This window comes from Bactrocera latifrons, unplaced genomic scaffold (genome assembly GCF_001853355.1).
Source record: "Bactrocera latifrons isolate USDA-ARS-PBARC rearing strain unplaced genomic scaffold, ASM185335v1 scaffold_448, whole genome shotgun sequence".
Taxonomy (NCBI): domain Eukaryota; kingdom Metazoa; phylum Arthropoda; class Insecta; order Diptera; family Tephritidae; genus Bactrocera; species Bactrocera latifrons.
The window spans coordinates 117212-128368 of NW_017537099.1; the positions used below are offsets into that span (position 1 = coordinate 117212).

The window sequence follows — 11157 nt, forward strand, 5'->3', positions numbered from 1 at the left end:
AGGTGGTGATATCATACGTATGCATTTATTTCAAAGTATTTCAATATGAACGTAGCGAAATTCGATATTAATTTTGCTTCGAAAATTAATTATTAAATATAGCAAACTTAGCTAGTATACATATGTATATGAATGTCTACGCTATCTCAAAATTCTGAATATTTTAAATCCAAGGAAATCGTAAAACGAAACACCCAATTTCAAAAAAAAAAAAAAAAAAAGTACCACTAAATAAATATGATACTCCGTACAGCAGCATACCTACAAACTTATAAGAATAGTGTATTTACAAACTTAATTCAAATTGTACAGCTAACATTCTTGGCCACAAATGAAAAGAGCTGCTCCAATTTCTCCTCACAGCTAGACTAAATCAAATACAAAGAAAATATGGTATAACATTGTGAAATTGAATTGCTTCCTTAGCATTTAGTCGCTATTTTTTTACTTCTCTAATTACAAGTGACAATTTCATGAGCAATTAATTGTAGGCGACTCTGTAATTACATATTTACATACTAATAATAAACTAAAACAAACGAATTGCATATATTTATGTGATATTGTGTTATTCACCAAGTTTCAAATATTCTAAGAAGTATTAAAACGTGGTTTCCAGTTTTCATCACCTCTGAAATGTTAAACAGCCCAAAAATCTGTATATAGTATTTAGTCTACAATACTAATAATAATCGATTTTCTGTGTAATGTTATTGTTAAATTTAGAGTAGAGAAAATTATTAATTAATAAGCGTATTTAGGACTTCATGTAAATCTATCTGTTATATCACTTCACATTATTCTGGGTCCCTTACCACAAAAAAATCCGTTAAAGTTTTATACATTGCCTCCAGTTGGATACAACTCTTCAGAGTATTTGGGACGACATTCAGCGCAGAACCACTTGCCCTGAGGCGCCACCATGATGCCCACACACTCAAAGTGAAACCACTCGATTAGGCAATTCTCGCCATCGCACGCAATCATTTCGGATACTTCGTCATAGGGGCAGCGACAATAGCAGTAAACTGATTCGCCTTCGCGAGCCTGTCGAGCGCCAGCTGGCGGACGTATAGGGTAACGTATATTGTTGGCTTTAAAATATTGTAGTGTTTCAAAATTTGGATTCGGTAACAGAGCTGGTGGTATCTTATGGTTAAACACTGTTGCTTGTGGCGTTTGTAAGACTGGAAGGGGTGCAGGTGCCGTTGATTGTTGTGTATGTACAGCAGGGACTACTGTCGCCATTTGTGAATTCTTATTCCATTGGTTCGATGTTGACGCAGTTAAACAAGCATGTCTGTGGACCCCAGTCTCATCGTCAGAGGAGGGATCACTGCTGTTGTCATCGTCCTCGTCATCGGTATCTTTACTCGATGTATATATTGGATTGGGGAAACGTTCAGTTCCAGTAGTCGAACTATCACTATTTAGGCCCAGTTGCGAAGGTCGTATTTTAAGTGTGGGTATTGGCGGGAGTGTATTGGACAAAGACGCTTTCTTTGCGGGACGCCTACGTGTCGACGACTTTTCAGAATTTTCTGCCGACCGTTTCTTCTTAGAAGAAGTAGAAGCAGATAAGTGGGGCATTCCACCACTTAGAGTATTTACTGGTGTTCCTGGTGTTTTCTGTGTCCTTGCGGTTTTACTCTTTGGGTTTAGGATGCTTTTTGAAGGTGTCGGCAAATCTTCTTTTCGCCACGTTAGTTGTGGTGGCGGTTGCGGTTTGATGGCGCGCATGCCGATCATCAAAGACTGTCCCAAGTTAATTCCGCTATTCTCATCGTCACTGGTATAGCCGTAAAACTTATTGGGACGGCGTGCACGCTTAGACCGCTTTAAGGAACCATCGGCATCAGAACAGCTACTACCTTCACTCATTCTGCTGGGGAGAAGTGATGAAGTAGCTATCGGACGCGGTGTCAACTGTTCCACAGCTGGCAGTGTTAAGGAAGCATATGACATTGTTACATTGCTTTGCTGTACCACTGAAGGATCTGTAACTGTTTTCGATGACTGTTTCACTTTATAAGAACATTTAATATCAATACCACTCAGAGGTACTGGAGTTACAGTTTCAATAAGCGTCTTATTCTTTTCACTCTTCGCCTTGGCGGCTGCTGACGTTGCATTCACAGTTAAGTTCATTTTGCTGCCCGATTTGCGATCACGTTTTTTCTTCTTTAATTTGACTCTTGTCGTTTCACAAACAACATCTTCAGGCAACGACGGAGTGGACGGTCTACTGTTTTCCACAATATCAAAATTATGCGAAGGTGACAAACGAGTTTGGGCCATCAACTGAGCACGTTTCTGTGCTAATAACTCACTAGCCAACTTTTGTGGATGTTCATCATAAAACTCTTCATCGGTTTCTGATTCAGCTGTCTCTAAATCTGATTCATAAATTTGCGTCTCTTTAGGCAGGGATGGTGCGCGTTCGGTAATTGTATTTGCTACTACTTCGTTTGCTAAATCGTCGTCCACCACATTTATAGTCTCCGAATTTGAATGTTTCTTAAGTGGTGAAACACTTTCGCTCTTTTTTCTTAAATGATCTCGTTCGGATTTTTTATGATGTCGTTTACGTGAAGCGTTCGAGGCAAGCGATGAATCGCTGTCATCTGAACTGGAGCTACTCGAACTACTATCACTGCCACTAGAACTACATGAACAATTTGAGCCACAGGAACAACTTGAATCTGAGCTAGAACTAGAAGAACTGGAAGAACTCGATGCAGAGCGATGATTGGACAGGTGTCGTGGTGATTTCGAAACTTTATTGCGCTTCGTTGGCGATAACGCAGGCAAAGTCTCCTTTGCCTCCGCCTTTACTGACGCACTCGGTGGTGGAGGAGATGGCGGGCGGAACATCTGACAATAATCGTGGTCAGAGTACGCAACATGTAATGAACGCGGTGTAGGATAATTATCTTCGTCATAATCTGCTTCGGCTTTAAGACTAGCTTCTGGGTCCTGGTTGGTACTATCTTGTTGAGCTTGCAAAAAGTTTTTCCAAATTTCCAAAACCTTACCAGTGCCAATAGAATCAACATTTTCTGCATTCTTAAATGAGGATTTTTTGTCGCCCTTTCCTTGCTGCCCATCCACCTTAGAAGTCTTGAGATCTTCCATGTCATTCTCAGCCTCGGAAGGTGGTGATAACATAACTTTAGGAACTAGTGAGTCTTCATCACCTTTCGATTTGCTGTCTATTTCCGATTCATCACTACTATCCGTCTCCGAAAGGTTCGGCGCAATTAAGTTTAAATCTTCCAGGGATTCTTTGGATCGCTTATTTTTCTTTTTCTTTTTGCGAGGTGTCTCTTCGCTTTTATCTTGTCCAAGAGCTGTTTTCTCATCCTTCGAAAAATCAATATTTTCCACATCAACTTTCGGGCCAGACTTACATTCTCCATCCACTTTATAGTTACTGCTGTTTTCTTCACCCTTAACGGGTGTATTTGGTTCAGTGTTAGACTCAATTACTTCTTTTTTAATATCAATATTCTTGGATTTATTATTCTGGTCAATGGAGAAGTCGCCTCTTTCATTGCTATCCTCGAACTCACATTCTTCCCTCTTCTTAAATGTGTCCACAGAATCGTGATTTCCGATTTGTTCTAAAGCTGGTGCATGTACTTCCTGTTGCAAATGTGATGCGGTATGCTTTAGTAGCAGTTTGCGCGAAATAAATTTTTCATCGCAATTCTCCTCTGAGCAGGGATAACGTAAATCGCCGCTATGCAAACGCTTGTGTACTTTTAAATACATAGCCTTTGAGAAACACAAATTACACACATCACAATTAAATGTAATCGGTGGCACACAGAAGTGATATACATGACGCCATCGCTTTTGTAAACATCTCTTGCAAATTATACTCTCAGTGCCGTGTTTCCAAAATAGATGTTTGGTTATATCCATTTTGTTTCGGTATGCAATGCCGCAACGGTAACACAGATGATGTAACTTATGTTTCCATACGTGTGACGAAAGTCGCCCTTGATCTCGGCAGTCCTCCAAGCATACATCGCAAGCGAAGTGACGTTTGCGCAAATGCACCATCAAACGAAAAGGTGAAGGGATGTTGTCGACATCGCAAAGACAACAGCGGAACTTTACATCGAAAACTGGCGTTTTATTTGGAACACCTGGACAAATATGACACAAAATCTCACTAAAACTGAAAAAATTCGCCCGGCACATGAAACAAAGTATAGCGGTTTTTAAGTGCATTTTTCTGTTATGCAAATACAGTTCCTTATGGGTTGATGTGACGAAGCGACACTGAAAACATTCAAAGATCCTTTCATTAAAACTATGAGAAGGAACGCCGTCTCCCATCGTGCAGTAGCTCGATGAATTAAAAAATTCATTTTTCAGTACTGGTAGGAAAGTCTTCATTTTAGCACAAATTGTATCTGGTTTCAACTCCTCCGCTGTGATGCTGTCCACAGTAGCATTGAAACGATGTTGCGCAAGCATATGGAGTACAAGGCTTTGACCATTTACGGCAATTCGGCGTGCATGATTACAGTACAAACAAAGTGGATACACAGCTCGCAGACATGTTCGAATGAATTCTACAATTTCCATTTTTTCTAGTGGACGATCGAGCTGCAAATCGGTAGCTAAAATATCCTCGCTAGCCACTTCAATTACGTCCTCGAGCACACTTTCTTTTATTTTGGTAGACTCTGACTGCATATGTTCGATTTGCTCCGGAATTTCAGCAGCCGGTCGAATGTCTTTGTTACTGAACTCTTGCTCTTGTTTTATTGGAGAAAGATCAATATCCATTAATTGTTCTCGTAGAAAAGGACTAGGGGCTGTATCAGCGCTACTGTTCATAATGTTTACTGTGGCATTACTTTCGGATGAAGTGTTCAATTCCTGACTTGTATTGCTTGCGTCAATATTATGTGAATGCTCGGTTTCTCTGCAATTTTATTTAAATATAAACATTTGCACTAAAGAAATAACATTTTCTTCATACCTTGGTGGTTGTTGTGGCAATGATCCCGTTATTGTCTCATCAATATCCATGGCATCACTTCCCGCAGAATCTCTCCTCTGTGATGTTTGGCTGTTTTCTGGTAGTAACTGTGGTATAACGGCATCTGTTAAGGGACTAGTGGCGACTTTATCGGATTCTCCAGGAGTCGGGCAACGTCCTTGCTTTGGTGAAGTCGGCGGGGTAGGTGTCCAATTACGTGTGTTTTGAGCTGACGTTGTTAATGCTTCGTCAGAGATATCTTGCTTCGCTTTAAGTGAATGATGCAGGGTTTCTTTTGTGCGCTGGATATCTAATTTAGTACGTTCAATTTCTTGAAGTATGCGAACCAGATTCGTGCTAGTTCCATCCATCCATTCTTTATCCACTGATCGACTTTCCTGACTATTATCCTCATCTATCCGTTTTTGTGACGACGCCGGTCCATCAGCAATTGCAACACTATGTTCATCCGCGTTTAAATGTAGACTGTTTTCATCTAAAAAACTTATCGCAGTATCTGTTACATTATAGTGCTTCATTTGGCTCTGTCCCTTATCACCATAAGCATTCACCGCTCCATCGTTCTCTTCATCCTCTTCATCCGCCTCGCTCTCTGTAGAGCTAAGTGCCACATCAACTGACTTTTGAAACTCTTTTGGCACTCTTAATTTGAACTTCGGCACTATTAATTTCGGCTCGACTAGTGACTCATTTCTTCCAGAGAATAGATTAAAATCGTTTTTATTTTGTGCTTGCTGTTCAAGTTGCCAACATTCATCCAATTCCTTAAAAGGGTTTACAAGTGAATTGTGAGTTGTTGTGCAGGATTCATCAATAACCATATTACTACTGCTATTGCTATCTTCACTATGAATCAATATATCAGATCCTGGTCTTGTTTTTTCCATCGAGGGCTGACTGTTCTGGTTGTTATTACAGTTTAAGGAAGCAGCATTTGTATTGCTATCAGCAAGCGGTATTGATGGCAATAGTTTGTGATTTCTAGAGTTATAAAGAAAGTTATACAATCATATTTAGTAAGTATAAGTATTACAATTATAGTTAATGAAAGGCAATAGTTAACATAATAAAAAGTTATTCACCTAGAAGAATCGGACTGCGGAGCTTCACTTATAGATTTCTTTAGCCGTTTCTTTGACTTCGAAGTACGTTTTGCGTCCGGATGAGCTTTACACTGATTGCTGTGTCGACCTTTCTGCCCACATAATGTACAGGGTTTCATGAATTCTGCACAATTATGGTCAGAGAAGGGTTGACTTTCTTCAAACAAATGTTGACACGTACAGCACATTAGGAACCGCGTCTCACTAGGTGTTCCTTCTACCATGGAAACACTTTTCCTTAGCGCCTCCTCTGAATTAAAATGGTTTTGTTCAAGATCGTGTTTTATTTCCAAATGTACTGAAAGCTTTTCTGCTGTTGGAAAGAAACGAATACAGTAGAGACACATATGTCGCAGGTGTTTGTCTCGAATATGCAAAAACAGATTCCAATTTTCATGAAAAGTATTACAACTGGAACACTTGTAATATCTCTTTTTCTGAGTTGCTGCGTCTGGTACGGAAGGTGGTATAAACGATGAAAGTGGTGTTTGTATTAGAGCATTCCTTGCCGCCATATCTACAGTGGCGTCTGGAGATGCCGAGGATGGAGGCGTGGCAAGTTGCGGGGCTAATGATAGGTGTAAAAGACTGGCATTTTCATTTAATCTTGCTGGTAACAGCCGTGTATCCGCCAGGCATTCTCTTTGGTGTTCGTTTAATGCTTCAAATGAAGCAAAATTACCAACTTTACATTTAAAGCACAAATACTTAGTGGAGATGGATATATTTCCGTTGGGACTTGAAATAGTAGCCGCAAACTTCGGGGAAGTTGTCTCAAATGATATTTTGTGCAGTTGTTGTGTGAAATTCGGAAGTGGCGCCGGATATTCCTCCAACTTTTCTGTAGATGGTGGAGGTGAATATGGTTTTTGTAAATGCTGTAAGAGTAATGATTTTAATGGTGCATATTCAGCATCAACTTTATGGGTGATGTCTGAAAACTGCATTGAATTTCGTTCTTCTGCAATGAGTTCAGGCATTGCCTCAGTCTGATCCTTATCACAGGAATATCTACTGTTTTCGTTGTCATTTAATGCTAAGTCTATATGGGGCTGTTTATGCGAGGGCGAGGAGCCAGTTTCATTTGAACTGCTTAATTTTCTCTTTAATGATGGTTTTAAAGTATTTACCTTTTCCGACGTGTCGTGTGATTGTATTAATGAATTTATTTTACCGTAAGCAGTACTAGCAGCTGATATACCCACATCCGATTCATCCATGGGTTGATCGATTACAAGTTGTTGCGAGGATGACGTAGCCGTAGAATTAGAATCAGTGGACGCTAGAGATGAACATTGACTATTCTCATCGTCGCAATTAACTTTGCTCTGTTGACTTTCTGCACTCATAGAATAATTAGATATTACCGTTTTGCTAAGTTTATTATCAATATCTAACTCCTCATCATCGGCCTTTTTCTTTTCTAATGCATCATTTTTAAACTTTTCGTATTCTTCAATTTCTGCAACTTTTGGATGCTCTTTGTCATTTATTTCTGGCCTTTTTGCTTCCAATTGTGTTTCCAGTTCTGTGCTATTATCAATTTGAGATTCCCATTTAGGCTGAGTTATTTTATGGTCACCATTCAACTTCAATGGCGTTTGCAAATTATTGCTTTGCACACAACTTTTCCCATCCAACGATGCTTCTTTTTCTTTTATCAACAACACTTTGTTACTTTGAGTATTTTCCATTACTACCTGATTTATTTCGTCGAATTTGATATCATCCTGAATAGATGAACTTTCAGATGATTTTTCACGTTCATAATTATCTATTTCAATTACTTGATTTTCTTTACAAGTGCCTTCATTACTATCATTATCTGTAGTGAAGTTAGAACCTTCAGAACAAATTTCTATTCTATTCTCATCTTCATCAATATGGTTGTTTTTTAAAATCTCATTGCGATTTCCAATTTGGCTATCATCCTCATTTATATCAATTATATCGCTATCTTCAGAAGATTTCGTATTTTTTGGTGGTTCTTCAACGGAATAATCATCATTTGGGTGGCCTGGAGATGAATGCTGTTTGGTCTTACTATCACTTGTGGCAATACTTTGAAAGAAATCATCTTCGTTTGATTTGTTACTTTTTACTTCCTGGTAAATAAGTTTTTTATCCAAACTTTCCGTCTTCAGCCCAAAGTAATTCATCTTATCTACATTGGTATTTTCTGCTTCTGCAATAATGCTTTTGTCTTGCTCTTCTGCTTTGTTTTCCGCAATAATAATGTCCATAATATCTTCAGATTCGTCATATTGGAAATTCGTATTTTTTTCTACAACCTCGCTAATGAAATCTTGATTCTGGCATCTTAATGTGTTTTCATAATTTTGTTGGGAAATTTCAGCAGCCGCAGCCCCTTTTTCTTGCTTTTCTGGTAATTCATGCACGATTTCTTCGGCAGTATTTTTTTCTTCATTACGAATTTCAACAAAATTGTTTTTTGGTAAATCCTCTCGTCTCAAGACAATACATTTTTCATCGTTTTCTGAAATATTTAAATCTTTTGGTTGATTGGTTGAAGTTCCAAAACCTGTAACATCTACATTTATTTTATCTTCTATCATTGTATTTTCATCTTCCTTTTCTAATAAATCACACTCATTACATGTGTTATGCCGAGTTTTGTTTACATAATTATCATAACTAATTATTTGGGATTCAGTTTTTATTTCTTTATTAATATTTGTATCTTCCACTTTAGAGCGATTACTGTCCACTTGGTCGTTGGAAGTTTCCATGGTATTTTATGGTCTAAAAACATTAGAAAAAAATATAAATAAAAAAAAAATCTGTGATCACTAGATTAAACCACAATATTTACCTCAACATTTCCTAGTATAATAAATTTGGTTGGATTGGGTAATGACTGAAAATATATAGAAGAATATGAGTGAATTCGCAAAAATAATTTTTGAATTAAAAAAATTGATATCTTAATTACAAAATGATGTTCATATGTAAAGACTTTTTGTCTTTAGTAAATAAAAATTCCCCTTTTATATTTGCTTAAAAAACCAAAGCGTTAACATTGATTTTAAGACTCAGCTCATAAATCCGATTATCACATTAAGATTGAGTAATTTGTTATGTGAACGTCTTTCCTCATCGTTGAATTTCATTCTGAACATCTTTTCAAAATTTAAATTCATCTTAATAACCTAAATAAGCGAAATTTTGACTGTATAACATTTTTATAGAATTATTTTTCTTTTTTTCATCAACAGTAAGTAATAATGCGTAATTACGATTACGAATTTACCCTAAATATATAATACATTATTTATTATATCAAGCCGTTGTAGGCTGCTGCATTGGCTATATTTTATAATGTTTTTCAAACTTTCAGCACTGTCGAATGTATGAACATTTTGACGTGTACACATATAGTATATGAACATTTTAATTTTCAGACCTTAAGAGTATGTAATACGGAGCTAAAATGGTTATGGAGGGCTAGACAGGATTCTCCAGGTTAATATATAAATATAGCACTGGAAATAGTTTGCTTATTTCCCTACTGCACTTTTTTTTATTTTTGGTCATTGATATTTTTGTTATGTTGATATAGTAACAGTTGAATAAGTTTCTCAACTTTAAATGCAATTATCCTAAGAACTAAGTTTCCCACGGTTACATTTATTTATTTCCTTATTTAAAATGCATACTCTATCCGCTCTTACCAATTTTAATCCCGAATTCGGTGAATTTTATTCTATATTCATGATGTACATATATAGATTTATTCCCGCCATCTTCACAACAAAATATGTATGTTGTTGAATGAAGCACATGGTTTTCGAAACTCCAAGCTACCCCGTTAAAGGAAAGGGTATTGTAAACAATAAGCGTAATAACAAGAAAGATAATTAAGATATATTTTTGAGCGAATTATACAGGTTTTTTAAGTCTAGTTCAAATATTCAATTACTCACAATCAAACAATACACAATTTATGTCCGATAAACTTTAAACTGCTAACTAAGAGAACAGGTAAAAAAAATATCAAATTTGCGAGCAACGTTACTATTTCAGAAGTCCACATTCTAAAGAAATTTAAATGTTTAATTTACAGTCAATAGTTAAACCGTTCTTACAAAATTAGAAAATATATTTGAAAAAGTTTAAAGAAATTCATTGATGCAGCTTTTTGATAACCGTAACCATGTGAAGCGTTGAATGTTGTAAGTACGACTAGTGATTATCACACCACCGCCCCTTTTTATTATATTTTTCACTTCTAAGCAAATTATAAACAATGTAACAAAATATTATAATTTGTTAAGCACTTGGGGCAGAATTCAGAACTCACTTTGTGAAATCCTGCTGCCACTCGCCAGCGTTCGCAGAGCCGACCAACCAATGACGACCACAACCGTGGCTGAGGCACACAACCAACAAAATTCACTTCGTAAATTTGCTTCTAATTGCACAAATTCGTGTTCCGTATTATCAGTCAATACTTTTTTGCAGCGTTTATAATGCACACAAATTTCAACTAGTTCTTGAATATCAATATTTTTATAATGTAATGTTATTTGCTGCTTTGTTAATGTTAAAAATTTGTGTTTTTAAGACGCACGTTTCCCAAACAAAAAATTGCGATTCTTGGCGTTAGCCATTTTCAAGCAGTCTGCCAACCTAACGCACCTAAATGTCAAAACGCCATCCACATTCCCCATTCAATTATTCTATTACAATTTTTCCAATTCGTACCAATTCAAAAGTTATCTCTAATGTGTGGAATACAATGCTCGCGACAGACTGCAAACGACATCTGTCAAATATTAAAATACACACGATCTTAAGGACGGACTTATTTTGACAGCTGCACGACTACACGACTGCAGGCCGACAGTTGTCGTTCTCGCTAACTTCAATTTTATCCTATATTTGCCAACGACAGTAGGACGACAGTAGAGTTGACAGTAGAATGGAAGATAGAGAGATGAGGTAGAATGGTGATGCCACTAATATATAAAATGTAATATTACTCAAAGCTCTAACAAACCCGACGTTGTTTTA

At 37.1% G+C, this 11157-nt stretch overlaps 1 protein-coding gene across 1 annotated transcript; it reads right to left on the reverse strand.

Moving 5' to 3' along the window:
* Window positions 1-451: 451 nt before the first annotated feature.
* On the reverse strand, window positions 452-10736 carry LOC108973003. The gene is made up of 5 exons (XM_018939987.1): window positions 10445-10736; window positions 8957-9001; window positions 6103-8886; window positions 5000-6001; window positions 452-4942 (listed from the first exon to the last, which is right to left on the reverse strand). Exons 3-5 carry the CDS (start codon window positions 8871-8873, stop codon window positions 838-840), a joined length of 7878 nt encoding a protein of 2625 aa, XP_018795532.1. The 5' UTR covers window positions 8874-8886; window positions 8957-9001; window positions 10445-10736; the 3' UTR covers window positions 452-837.
* Window positions 10737-11157: the final 421 nt, after the last annotated feature.